The 14,395-nt window shown below is 38.3% G+C and overlaps 1 protein-coding gene across 1 annotated transcript in view; it reads left to right on the top strand.

The window, feature by feature from the left end:
* The window catches only part of LOC104111519 (uncharacterized), a 31,518-nt gene extending 25,068 nt beyond the window's left edge, over positions 1-6,450 (top strand). The window contains exon 22 of the mRNA XM_070192408.1: positions 6,004-6,450. Within this exon, the coding sequence (XP_070048509.1) occupies positions 6,004-6,009 (6 nt within the window). The 3' untranslated portion in view covers positions 6,010-6,450. The remainder of the gene's footprint in view (positions 1-6,003) is intronic.
* Positions 6,451-14,395: the final 7,945 nt, after the last annotated feature.

Here is a 14,395-nt window from a genome sequence, read left to right as displayed (position 1 = left end):
GGAATTTGAGAAGTTGATGCCAGTTTCTGCTAGTGTGGAAAAACAACAAGAGCAGCGACAGAAGATGTTTCTCGTTCTTACCCTCGCTGGACTTCCTAATGATCTTGATTCAGTACGCGACCAGATTTTGGCTAGTCCGTCTGTCCCGACAGTTGATGAATTATTCTCTCGATTACTCCGCCTTGCTGCAGCACCAAGTCCACCAGTGATCTCATCACATATACTTGATTCCTCTGTTCTTGCATCCCAGACAATGGATGTTCGGGCATCTCAAACTATGGAGCATAGACGAGGAGGAAGTCGTTTTGGAAGATCTAGACCCAAGTGTTCTTATTGTCACAAACTTGGACACACTCATGAAATGTGCTATTCCTTACATGGTCGTCCACCCAAAAATGCTTACATTGCTCAGACCGAGACTCCAGGTAACCAAGGATTTTCTTTATCTAAAGAAGAATATAATGAGCTCCTTCAGTATCGAGCAAGTAAGCAGACATCTCCACAAGTAGCCTCAGTTGCTCAGACTGATACTTCTGTTTCTGGTAATTCTTTTGCTTGTGTTTCCCAGTCTAGCACTCTTGGCCCATGGGTCATGGACTCCGGCGCTTCTGATCACATCTCTGGTAATATATCACTTTTGTCAAATATTGTATATTCACAGTCTCTTCCCACTGTTACTTTAGCCAATGGATGTCAAACTAAGGCAAAAGGAGTTGGACAAGCTAATCCCTTGTCTTCTATCACCCTAGATTCCGTTCTTTATGTCCCTGGCTGTCCTTTTAGTCTTGCATCTGTTAGTCGTTTGACTCGTGCCCTCCATTGTGGTATATATTTTATTGACGATTCTTTTATTATGCAGGACCGCAGTACGGGACAGACAATTGGTACAGGACGTGAATCAGAAGGCCTTTACTACCTTAACTCACTCAGTCCTTCCACAAGATGTACTTGGTTTTTCTTAATGAAAGATCGTTCTGAGTTATTTTCTATATTCCAGAATTTCTGTGCTGAAATCAAAAATGAAATCAAAAACCAATTTGGTGTTTCTATTCGCATTTTTCGTAGTGATAATGCCTTAGAATATTTATCTTCTCAATTTCAGCAGTTTATGACTTCTCAGGGAATTATTCATCAGACATCTTGTCCTTATACCCCTCAGCAAAATGGGGTTGCTGAGAGAAAGAATAGGCACCTTATTGAGACTGCTCGCACACTTCTAATTGAATCTCGTGTTCCGTTGCGTTTTTGGGGCGATGCAGTTCTCACAGCTTGTTATTTGATTAATCGGATGCCTTCATCTCCCATCAAGAATCAGATTCCGCATTCAGTATTGTTTCCCCAGTCACCCTTATACTCTCTTCCACCTCGTGTTTTTGGGAGCACGTGTTTTGTTCATAACTTAGCCCCTGGGAAAGATAAGTTAGCTCCTCGTGCTCTCAAGTGTGTCTTCCTTGGTTATTCTCGTGTTCAGAAGGGATATCGTTGTTATTCTCCAGATCTTCGTAGGTACCTTATGTCAGCTGACGTCACATTTTTTGAGTCTAAACCTTTCTTTACCTCTGCTGACCACCATGATATATCTGAGGTCTTACCTATACCGACCTTTGAGGAGTTTACTATAGCTCCTCCTCCACCTTCGACCATAGAGGTTTCATCCATACCAACCGTTGAGGAGTCTAGTGTTGTTCCCCCTAGTTCCCCAGCCACAGGAACACCACTCTTGACTTATCATCGTCGTTTGCGTCTTCCATCAGGCCCAACTGGTTCTCGTCCTGCACCTGACCCTGCTCCTGCTGCGGACCCTGCTCCTAGTACACCGATTACACTTCGGAAAGGTATATGGACCACACTTAACCCTAATCCTCATTATGTCGGTTTGAGCTATCATCGTCTGTCATCTCCCCATTATGCTTTTATATCTTCTTTGTCCTTGGTTTCCATCCCTAAGTCTACAGGTGAAGCGTTGTCTCATCCAGGATGGCGACATGCTATGAGTGACGAGATGTCTGCTTTACATACAAGTGGTACTTGGGAGCTTGTTCCTCTTCCCTCAGGTAAATCTACTGTTGGTTGTCGTTGGGTTTATGCAGTCAAAGTTGGTCCCGATGGACAGATTGATCGACTTAAGGCCCGTCTTGTTGCCAAAGGATATACTCAGATATTTGGGCTCGATTACAGTGATACCTTCTCTCCCGTGGCTAAAGTGGCTTCAGTCCGCCTTTTTCTATCCATGGCTGCGGTTCGTCATTGGCCCCTCTATCAGCTGAACATTAAAAATGCCTTTCTTTACGGTGATCTTGAGGATGAGGTTTATATGGAGCAACCACCTGGTTTTGTTGCTCAGGGGAGTCTCGTGGCCTTGTATGTCGCTTGCGTCGGTCACTTTATGGTCTAAAGTAGTCTCCTCGAGCCTGGTTTGGTAAGTTCAGCACGGTTATCCAGGAGTTTGGCATGATTCGTAGTGAAGCTGATCACTCTGTGTTTTATCGGCACTCTGCTTCAAGTCTCTGTATTTATCTGGTAGTCTATGTTGATGATATTGTTATTACTGGCAATGATCAGGATGGTATTACCAATCTGAAGCAGCATCTCTTCCAGCACTTCCAAACTAAGGATCTAGGCAGATTGAAGTACTTTCTAGGTATTGAGGTTGCCCAGTCTAGCTCAGGTATTGTTATTTCTCAAAGAAAATATGCTTTAGACATTCTTGAGGAGACGGGGATGATAGGTTGCAGACCTGTTGACACTCCGATGGATCCGAATTCTAAACTTATGCCAGGACAGGGGGAGCCGCTTAGCGATCCTGCAAGCTATAGGCGGCTGGTTGGAAAATTAAATTATCTCACAGTGACTAGACCCGACATTTCTTATCCTGTGAGTGTTGTAAGTCAGTTTATGAATTCTCCCTGTGATAGTCATTGGGATGCAGTTGTCCGCATTATTCGATATATAAAATTGGCTCCAGGCAAAGAGTTACTCTTTGAGGATCGAGGTCATGAGCAGATCATTGGATACTCAGATGCTGATTGGGTAGGATCACCTTCTGATAGACGTTCTACGTCTGGATATTGTGTTTTAGTAGGAGGAAATTTGGTGTCCTGGAAGAGCAAGAAACAGAATGTAGTTGCTCGGTCTAGTGCAGAAGCAGAATATCGAGCAATGGCTATGGCAACATGTGAGCTAGTCTGGACCAAACAATTGCTCAAGGAGTTGAAATTTGGTGAAATCAGTCGGATGGAACTTGTGTGCGATAATCAAGCTGCCCTTCATATTGCATCAAATCCGGTGTTCCATGAGAGAACTAAACACATTGAGATTGATTGTCACTTCGTCAGAGAAAAGATACTTTCAGGAGAGATTGCTACAAAGTTTGTGAGGTCGAATGATCAACTTGCAGATATTTTCACCAAGTCCCTCACTGGTCCTCGTATTGGTTATATATGTAACAAGCTCGGTACATATGATTTGTATGCACCTGCTTGAGGGGGAGTGTTAGTTTACAGCATGTATATAGTGTAGTATTGTCCCACATTGGTAGAAGAGTAGTATGTCCTTGTATAGTATAGCTATAAATAAGGACCTCTTGTATTGTATTGTTCATCCAATATCAATAACATATTTTCTCCCGTGCCTTCTCACATATATATATATATAACTGAAATCAGCAACACCTTAATTAAATTAAATTTAATAACTGAAATCAATAACATTTCAAATAAAAAGGGAAAAAACTGGAAAAAATAATAATAATTATGTTTAATATACTAAAATCAGCAAAGCAGCAACATTTCAAAATATAATAATTAAGCTTATAAACTGAAATACACACAAAAATGAATAAATAAAGGCTAAATAAGAAGAATAAAAGGGAAAAAAAAAAGGACCGCTGCCTGCCCTAGCACTTAGCAGCAGTCGGCAGGAAGAAGAAGAAAGAAGAGAGAAAAATAGGAGAAGAAAAAAGGAGAAGAAGAAGAAGAAGAAGAAATTACCTAGAGGCTAGACGAACTTCTGGAAACCTAGCAACAACATCGATGCTCGATGGAATAGAAGAAGAGAAGAAATGTCACTTTGGGGTCTATGATTTGTATAATATAAAAAAGACCCAATATTTTTTTTTTAAAAAAATTGACCCCTTTTGACTGAAGCGATCGCTTCTCGCTTCTGCGTCGCTTCTCGCTTCAGGTGTTGAAGCGATCGCTTTTGATGGTCGAGTCACCTCAGCTTCAGAAAAGCGATGAGCTGTCGCTTCGCTTCGCTTTGATTCTCGCTTAAAGCGACGAAGCGATCGCTTTTTTAAACACTGTCTGCAACTAGCTTGCGCTATGATATCTTATCCTTATACATTGGTTAGCTTATCCATAAACAAATGAGGGCTCAAGCCAGAGCTTTGATTTAAATCTACAATCACGGAAAATTCCTGTGCATTTCCTTAACTTTCTAACCCTTGTGATGGATCCTTTGTGCATCTATATTATGGCATAAATATTATATAAAGAATATGAGTCCTTTCTTCTCTAGTACACCCCAAAAGACATTCATGTGCTGGATCATATGTTTGCTGTTGGTGAATGAATATCAAGTGGAGATACTTTTTATTCTAAATTTCTCTTTTTTGCAAAGATGCAATCCCTGTTATAGATCTACCAAGTATAAATCTGAATTGTTCACTATCATCCTTGTAGTGTTATAGGTATATGCTCTATCATTCTGTACGAAGGTTTCATCATATGACGTCATAGGTATAATAACACGTTGCACGACTTCGTCGTTCTTATATTGCACTCAAAGTACTCTTTCTCCACATGTTTGGCCCATTTCCACTGCGTAATATATGGTTGAATAGCTTGGTGCCATGCTGCTCCAACTACTCCAACCACTGCTTAAAGTTTTTCTGTGGATGTATGCAGATCTTTAAAGTTATCCTCCAAGATTTGAGTGGAGCAATTTATCATAATAATATCTTCTCTCTCTGCTCTCACTTTTTTCAGTCAAAACTTGGGGAATTGTCTTTAATACACTTATCATAGTTTAAGTTTGTACACCTTTCTCTATCATTCGTGCTAGCTTTATGTTTCTTTCTCCTTGTTCCATGTCCCTAACTTTTGGTACAAGTCATCTAGAGTCTTACCTAAGGCGTTGGTAGCAACCTTCTTAGGTTCTCTCTTAACTTTGTTGCACTCTTAAAGATTTTACCATCTTTTGCTTTCCGTAACTTCCTATACCACAATAGCTCTTTGTACTTATTCCACCACAATGATTCTTGTGGTTGAGGTTCTAGGCCTTTAGGCACATCTTTAAGTTTGTACACCTTTCTCTATCATTCGTGCTAGCTTTATGTTTCTTTCTCCTTGTTCCATGTCCCTAACTTTTGGTACAAGTCATCTAGAGTCTTACCTAAGGCATTGGTAGCAACCTTCTTAGGTTCTCTCTTAACTTTGTTGCACTCTTAAAGATTTTACCATCTTTTGCTTTCCGTAACTTCCTATACCACAATAGCTCTTTGTACTTATTCCACCACAATGATTCTTGTGGTTGAGGTTCTAGGCCTTTAGGCACATCTAGAACTTTACCAATGCATTTGGTTTATTATGCTGAAGGTATTATGTTACTTTCGACTGTTAGAGAAGTATCTTTTTTTACAGTTAAGCTGGGAACTCTATTCCTATTAAATGGAGGTTGCACTTCAATTTAGCCTTGGGAATTTTGATACACTGATACTATCTGTGTCTTTCCAAGTATGGTAGCATTTGTTGATACTACCTCTGTGGATGTTCAACATTCAAAAACATCCCATAAACCTAGTCATTGACTAGCATTCTGATTTTAGAATATTCAATAATTATGCCCTCTGCCCAGGCCCAATTTTCTGATGCAGTTGGACTGTTTGGTTGCACATACTTGCTTTGACTCACTATAGTAGGCTGATGAATTTTTTTTTAGTGTCTGTAAGCAGTAGTGTCCTTGGTTCTTTCTACATCTAATCAAAACATTTTACTTTTATAGAACTAGCTGCAACTTCTTCTTATGCAAGGACAGTCCGATTCATCAAGGTCGTTATGAGAGAGATGTGCATTCCAGAGTCATCAGTTGAAACATTTGAGATGTGCAGGTTAGAGTAGTTTTCCTTCTTCAGAGTTCCCAGTCAATGAAGATAAAGGAGTTCCTTTTTCTGTTTTGTTTCAACAAGGTTAAGTGCTCCCTAAGAAATCTTCAACAATTGAAGGTGTGATGTTGGAAAATTGTTCAAAATTGATCATCATGGATGTGCTTCCTTTTCATGTTTCTGCTCTTTTGAGGTAGTGTGCCCTGAAACTGGCGTCTGGTGGCTTTGATTGTTTTCTCTCCAGATAAAGTTCGTATAGAACTGTGAATCAAAAAGTTGATAGCTGCAAATTACTCCGATTCCTTGTTATTAGTTGTTTTTGGTACATGAATGGGCTGAACTGTGTATTTTTTGGGAAACTACCAGCTATGTCCATTTATAAGTAGCTTATTACAAAAATTGGCCAATTCATTAAATATTACTACGATTAGCCAAATGTTACAAATAATAGCCAATTAGTTATTTGTAGCAAAAAAAAGGGTCAAATTTTTGCTCTTTTGAGTGAGTGTTATTAGAATAGATTGGTACATCTTAAGGAGTTTGAATCTCAGTTTTGAGATGATTTGGTGGAGTTTTGAAGTGGTTTGAATTGAAAATTCGAAACAGAAGATGAAACATGAAAAAATAATATGTATCACATTGTGTATCATTTATGTATCACATATGTATCAAATGTGTATCACATGTATATCCATGTATACATGTGTGTGATACATGCGTGATATATGTTTGATACATGTGTTGCAGAAATATTTTTTGAACTCGATTTTAACTACGAATTTTGATACCAAATCACCTCCAATCTTACTCAAAATTTGTATATTGACTCATTTATATGTTTTTCATGATTTTCAACCATATCCATTGAAAAAGATCCTTTTTTGCTTAGATTTTTGGAATCTTGTGTTTATATTTTTTTGTATTTCATCACCTTGTTTGCTACCTCATCCATGAAATTTTCTTTCCGTCTTGCATCTAATGTTGTTGATCACGCTTAAAAATATGGAAGGAGATCTTTGCGTGTAATTTTTGGAGAAAAATAACCTTATTTAATTAGGTTTTTAATTTTTATGTGCTTGGTTAGTTTTGGTAAGATTCCCTATTTTTCTACCGTCTTTGGATTTATTCTGCAGTTGGTTAGTCACTGCGAAAGATAACTCCTTTCCTGATGCCCCCTCCTAAAAAATGACACCAATCATTTTGGTGAATGGAAATAGACTCGCTGTTGGTATGCCAAGTCATTTTCCTAGAAAAGGTTTTTTGGTACTTGGTTGGAGAGTGAAAAATATTTGTGGGGAATAATATATAATAATAATAATAATAATAATAATAATAATATTAGCATATTGAATAGTGTTTTGGAATTTTTTTGAGTATTAAAGATTGATAATAATGTCAAAGTGTTGGTTGAAGCAAGTTATATGAAATTAAAACTTAAAGATATTTGGATGGGAAGTGAATGGCTGAATACATGGACATAAAGATATAGGGGTTGGACTGTTTTGGTCCTTGATATATACCCTTTAATCGAAATAGTCCTTTAATGTATGTAAAAAGTGGATCCTGTTGGTCCCATACCCTAGAACTAACGATTCCTCCACATGTATCTGTCAAACTTAATGGATTTCAAAGCACGAGAGCTCCCAAGTTCGGTTCTCAGAAGGTTGAGACTCATATACTCCGATCCATTTTTCGCGGTTAAAGTTCAGTTCTATTGCTGAAAAATCACCGGCGTTAGTGCCCAATTTTGATACCGGTATCATAAACCCAAATCCCACCTGAAATTTTTCCAAAGTTGATTTTGGATAAACATCCCATCCTGATCCTTTTGTCCTTTTTTGGAACTGAAGGTTCCTCGTTCCCAATTTTTTGCCACTTTTTCGATGGCTAAAAAAATTATGCGGGACTGTTGGTTCTAAGAAATGGTGTTTATTCACTTCTTAGCAATTGTCAACAACACGAGACAAATTGCATCTACAGCTATGTTTTTTTTTTTGTTTTTTTTTTCATTTTTCTGGTTGTGGATTTTCTTTTTCACCCAATTATTTTTGTATTCGTACATACACCAATTTATCTTCTCCATTTGATTCTTGGTATTCGGTTACACTGTATTAGTGAAAATCACTAGGAGATTACTTTAATGGAGGTTGTTATTACTCAAATGTAATTCAACTTTGACATTTAAGTTTTCTTATAAAAAATAAAAATAAAAAAGGTAATCTATTTCAAGCTTAGTCAAAGCTCTAATGGAGAGTGGGGGTTGGTTTTTTAATTTAGCGTGCGGTGTCTAGAGTAAGAAGAGGATAAGAAAATCAAGAAAATGAAGGGAGGGGTGGCAGTACGTAAGTGAAGAAAGAAGAAGAAATGGAGTTTGTGGGACAAAGCTAGTGTTGTTGTCAAATTGAATTGTACCGTTAAGTTGAACAGTTTTTTAACTTTCCACCGTTAGTTTTAGGGTAAGGGACCAAAACGGTCCATCTTTTACATACATTAAGGACTATTTCAGTTAAGTGTCATATATCAAAGACCAAAACAATCCAGCCCCTATACATTAAGGACCATTTTGATCATTTACTCTATTTTTTTTCATCTAGATCCTTAAACTAACCTCATGACCCATTAGGCACTCCATCTTTACACAAAGTGTGCCTATCAGGCACAAGAAGCTAAAATAGTACAAGAAGGAGTATGCGTGTCGTTCAACCTTCGGTGACATGGCAAAAAACCAATGAAAAACCGACTTGTGGCTCTTTCCCAGAAAAAACTTTGAAGCAATGTCCTTTTTAACTGTTGAGCATTAAAAAGGAGAGTAATTCTGTATTTTTTTTCCAACTCTATTCCCCTGTTCATCTTCTTCCTTAGTTGCTCTCAAATCTCAAATTAGTTTATAGCTTATTCTGTTAGCTTATAATTTGTTTTTCTATCGTCATCTTTCCCACACAAATTTCTTTCACTTTTTAAGACTTTCCTCTATTAGACCAGATTGAAGATTATCTCCGCCGGGATCGTTGTGTGTTATTCACCAAATTATGATCAAGTTCTATAGATTCTGGCCAAAGTTTTCATCTTCTAACTCAATTAACAATACCGTGTTATGGAATAACAAACAACTAATTAAGAGAAACACTTTTGGGAGTTAGTTTTTTGGGAATAAACCAACAAACCTCACATCACCAGCCCCAAAGAGAACAACAAGAATTTATCAACAATTGTGAAAGTAAAAAGAAAATTTAAAAGTGTGATGAGCTGAAAATTTTTCTTTCTTTATTGCTAGGTGTATACTTCGCATTCTCTTTGCAACTTTGTGTGCTGGGCTTCTGTTTGTGTGTTTGTTTTGGTGAAGTTAAGGTATTGAAGAGTGAGGACTCATGGTCATACTCATGTTGGTTTGTAAGTTTTGAGGAAAATAAAATGAGAGCAAGAAGAGAAAAATCAATGGGACTAGTCGTGCTTCTTAACAGAAATTGAGATGAGGGAATTTGGTTGTGAAAAGGAAGATCAGGAGGGTGACTAGGCTGGTTTTATGGATGAAGAAATGGAGTTTTCCTGTAAACAATGAGGGAGAGTACAATGAGGTATGAGGTAATGGCGGTGGCTACATTGGTGAAGCAGAAAACCATATCAGTGTTTTTTTTAAAACTGTTTGACGCGCTCAAAATAGGTGAGATTCACTTTCTATGCCATGTCAGCTTCTTGTGTCTGATAGGCACAATTTGTGTAAAATGGAGTGCCTAATGGGTCATGAGGTTAGTTTAAGTGTTTAGATGGAAAAAATGGACAAGTTTAAGGGGCTGTCTATGTATTCAGCCGAAGTGAATCAGTGACTACTGCTATAGTGAGAGAAGTCACTTTCTAGTAATCAAACATCTACAAAACTTCTTTATGGAATATACATATTTGAAATATCTGTCACAAAAATATATTTAATATTATTTCATAATAAAAAAAACATATTCAGTTGTATGTAAAAATTTATCTTTCCAGCAAAACATGTATGTTGGCTCTTAAGATTCTCATTGGGTAATCTAAAGTCTTACCTTTTGATGACCCTCAGTCAGTCTATCTTATTTAATCAAATTATTGGTTTGTACCAAAACATTAACAGGAATGAAAGGTAAAGTTGCTTATTAAGGGATAAAGCGCAATGGGTAATCTGTTGGAATAAAGAAATGTGGTGCAGCAGCAAAGCGTTCGAGGAACAAAATGGTGCCTTCAAGTTGAGTCGCAATATTTTTGATTCTAAATTCACCCCGACTGACGTGCAAAAAGAGTATTGCGGGTATGCTCTTAAGGATATAATGAAAGCTTGAAAATGTGACTGTTTTATGGACAAAGAATTAGATTCACAAGTGAAATAGGATGAATTTTCAGAAACTACTATTGTTTAGTGGCTATTAACTTCCTATATCTATCATATACATAATTATTTCCTATAGCTATTATTCAGTTGTTACGGTCAGTAGCGGAGCCAAAATTTTAATTAAGAGGAGTCAAAATATAAAGAAACAAACTCACCAAGAAGTCAAGGGGTGCCATTATATAGTATATATACAAATTTTAAAAAACATTATCGAGCTATACAGTGTAATTTTCCGACGAAGGGGTGTCGCACCCCTTTGGTGCATGTGGCTCCGCCACTGGTTACGGTAGTGTATTCGCTGTATTCGTGCTGTTTGTATTCATGAATACAACAGCAAAAAAAGCCTAAAAATTAGGGCAGTCCAGCTGTACGCGCATGTATTCACATGTATTCGCACCATGTATTCATGAGTACAACAGCAAAAAGCGCCTAAAATCAGGGCAATCCAGATGTACGCGAATGTATTCACATGTATTCGCGCTGCTGTATTCATAAATATAGCAGCGAAAAACGCCTAAAATCTGGGCAGTCCAGTTGTACGTGCATGTATTCATATATATTTGCGTCATGCATTTATGAATACAATAACGACAATCACCTTAAAAATAAGTATGTCCAGCTGTCTAATAACGGAAATAATATCAATTAACGTCATACACTCCTAATATAACTCAACAAAATTAATTTTAACATGCCTCATTATCAACCCAATTAATTAGAATGATTTTTCAGTTGTATATAACTTTTGTATTTAGTGTGTTTCAATTTGTTTTACTGTTGCATTCATTAGATTCAATGTTTGTATTTACTATATTCGCTATTTTATATTCAGTGTATTCAAATATATTGTATTAACAGTAATTTAGTAATTCCTAATATATGTTATTACTGTTGTATTCAGTATATTTCATTGGTTGTATTCACTGTATTTCTATTTGTATTTAGTGTATTTTACTGTATTTTAAAATTAAATGTATTCACTGTTTATATTCTGTTCTTGTTTAATGTTTGTATTTAGTGTCTTTCAATGTTTATATCCTGTGTTCATGCATATTATATGTACAATATGCATGAATATGTATTAAAAAAATACAGACCTTCGAAATACGTAAACACAGGCAAAAGAAAATATATTTATACAAAAATACAATATGTTTGAGTGAATTTGTACAGAATACAATGTATTTATATCATTGCATGTGATTAAATAGCAAAGAAGAGAAGAAAGTTTGTCGGAGATGGCATTTTCCGGCCAAGACTCCTTGTATCGCTTCACTACTGTAACGACCCAGCCGGTCGTTTCGAGAGTTATAGCCCCGTTTCTCCCATTTCTGCTTCTTTTGTGCTTTACAACTGTATTATATCTTACCGGATTGGTTGGTTCGGGTCCGGAGTGATTTTGGAGTGAATTGAGACACTTAGTCTCTTAATTGGAAGCTTAAATTGGAAAAGTCGACCGGATATCGACTTGTAGAAAAACGACCTCGGATTTGAATTTTTATGGTTTCGTTAGTTTCGTTAGGTGATTTTGGACTTAAGAGCGCGTCTGGAATGTGATTTGGAGGTCCGCAGTAGAATTAGGATTGAATTGGCGAAAGTTGAAATTTTGGCGATTTTGGCCGGTAGTGAAAATTTTGATATCGGGGTCAGATTGGATTTTCGGAAGTTAGAATAGGTTCGTGGTGTCATTTTTGACTTGTGTATAAAATTTGAGGTCAATCGGACGTAGTTTGGTAGGTTTCGGCGTCGTTTGTGGAGTTTGAATGTTTAGAAGTTCTTTAGGCTTGAATCCGGGTGTAATTGGTGTTTTGATGTTGTCTTGAGTGATTCGAAGGTTCGACTAAATTCGCATGGGGTTATATGACTTGTTGGTATGATTGGTTGAGGTCCCGGAGGCCTCGGGGTGATTTCGGATGGTTAACGGCTTGATGAGAGTTGAGGAATTGCAGCTGAAGCTGCTGCTACTGGTGTAACCGCACCTGCGGAGTAGGAACCGCAGGTGCAAGCCCGCAGAAGCGAAGGAGGAGCCGCAGATGCGGCTAAGGAGTATCTGGGCAGAGGACGCATGTGCAATGGAATTCCCGCACCTACGATGGTCGCAGAAGCAGATTTAGGGGTGTATGTGCGAGTTTGGACCGCAGGTGCGATGTAGTTCCCGCACCCGCGAAGAGTGCAGATGCGGTCACTTGATCGCAAGAGCGGAGGCGGTGTTTAGGGATTTTTCCGCAGAAGCGGGACTTTGCCCGCATATGCGGAAATGGAGCCGCAGGTGCGAGAAGTCTGGGCAGAACCTATAAATAGAACACTTTGAGATTTTTCACCATTTTTATCATTTTTGAGCTCGAATTTTGGGAATTTTGAGAGAGATTTCGGAGTAATTACTGAGGTAAGTTCCTTGTGCCTATTTATCTTCAATAATGGTATTTTTCCACTGATTTTACACCTAGTTGGTGAGTGTTTGAGGTGAGATTTGGGAGATTAGGGCTGGGGAATTAGAAAGTGAATTTTGGGGTTTTGGAGGGGCAATTGAGGTCGGATTTTGATAAATTTGGTATGATTAGACTCGTGAGTGAATGGACTTTCGGATTTTGTGACTTTCGTCGGGTTTCAAGACGTGGGCCCGGGGCCCGGATTTGAATTGACTCCTAATTGTTGTCTTGTACTCAGTCACAGTCTTACTTGTGTGTTATATCTCCGTTCCCTCTCATTTCTTGTTGATACTTGTTGTATTCTCTGTTGGGCTAATTATTATGATATTCTATAAGCCCGAGGGGGCTGGAGAGGTTAGAGACTGAGATAGGGCCTGAGTGCCGAGCTACGAGCTGTGAGATATATGGATCGGGTTGCACGCTGCAATAAGCCTTTGGACTATATATATATATATATGGATCGGGGTGCACGCCGCAGCAATATTGGATCGAGTTGTATTCCGCAACAATATTAGATCGAGTTGCGCGGCGCAGCAATATAGCGCTTGGGCTGAAGGAGCCCCTCCGGAGTCTGTACACTCTCAGTGAGCACAGGTACCTATTGAGAGTGTGTATTGAGGGCTGAGAGCTGAGAGTATGAGCTGTTGAGATGAGTTGAGCGACTGTTGCCTTGAGAGGTTGTACTTGCTTTTATTTATTATTGCACTTAGTTGTTATCTGTTGTTGTAAAATTTCTGAAAGATTCATATCTGTTTTATTTGAGCTCGAACTGATTTGACTCATACTACCGGATTTGAAAGCATGTTCACTCTTTACTGAAAACTTTTGAAATGATCTGTATTTTTTTTTATAGTTCGTCACTGCTTCTCAGTTCCTTATTTAATTCTGTTACTTGCTGAGTTGGTTGTACTCATGCTACACCTTGCAATTCCTGTGCAGATCCAGGTGTGTACGGTTCTGGCGGTCGCTGAGTTCGTGCGCGAGCTGATTATCGGAGACTTACGAGGTAGCCGCCGGCGTCCGCAGTCCTTGTTTCTCCTTTCTTATTATCTTTTCTCTCTTGTATTGGCATTTGGCACAGACTGTAGTAGACTCTGTTTCTAGATTGGTTATTAGATGCTCATGACTTAGTGACACCCCGATGTCAGGCTATCATTCCGCACTTGTGTTTTGGGTTTTTACCCCGTTATTATGTAAACCTTCCGTTAGTTTAATTGCTTTAGCTCACTTCTGTTATATATTGAAAGCATATTGAGAATGTCGGGTTGCCTAGTTCCACGATCGGCACCATCACGATGGTTAGGTATTTGGGTCGTGACAACTACCTCTTCCATTTCAATTTACAACGCTTCCAATTCGACCGCTTCTTCCTCTTATATCTCTTACTTACCGCGCTAAGAATCCCTCTTTCTTTTCAATCTCTCTGTCGCCCAAGGTATCTTCGCTTCCTTTTTTTGATTATAGATTTACTTTATATTTTTGATTTTGAGATTTTTAGGCTTT

This window comes from Nicotiana tomentosiformis, unplaced genomic scaffold (assembly GCF_000390325.3).
Source record: "Nicotiana tomentosiformis unplaced genomic scaffold, ASM39032v3 Un00008, whole genome shotgun sequence".
NCBI lineage: Eukaryota > Viridiplantae > Streptophyta > Magnoliopsida > Solanales > Solanaceae > Nicotiana > Nicotiana tomentosiformis.
The sequence above is the reverse complement of the archived record's forward strand: the minus strand, read 5'-3'. Positions and strand labels throughout refer to the sequence as shown.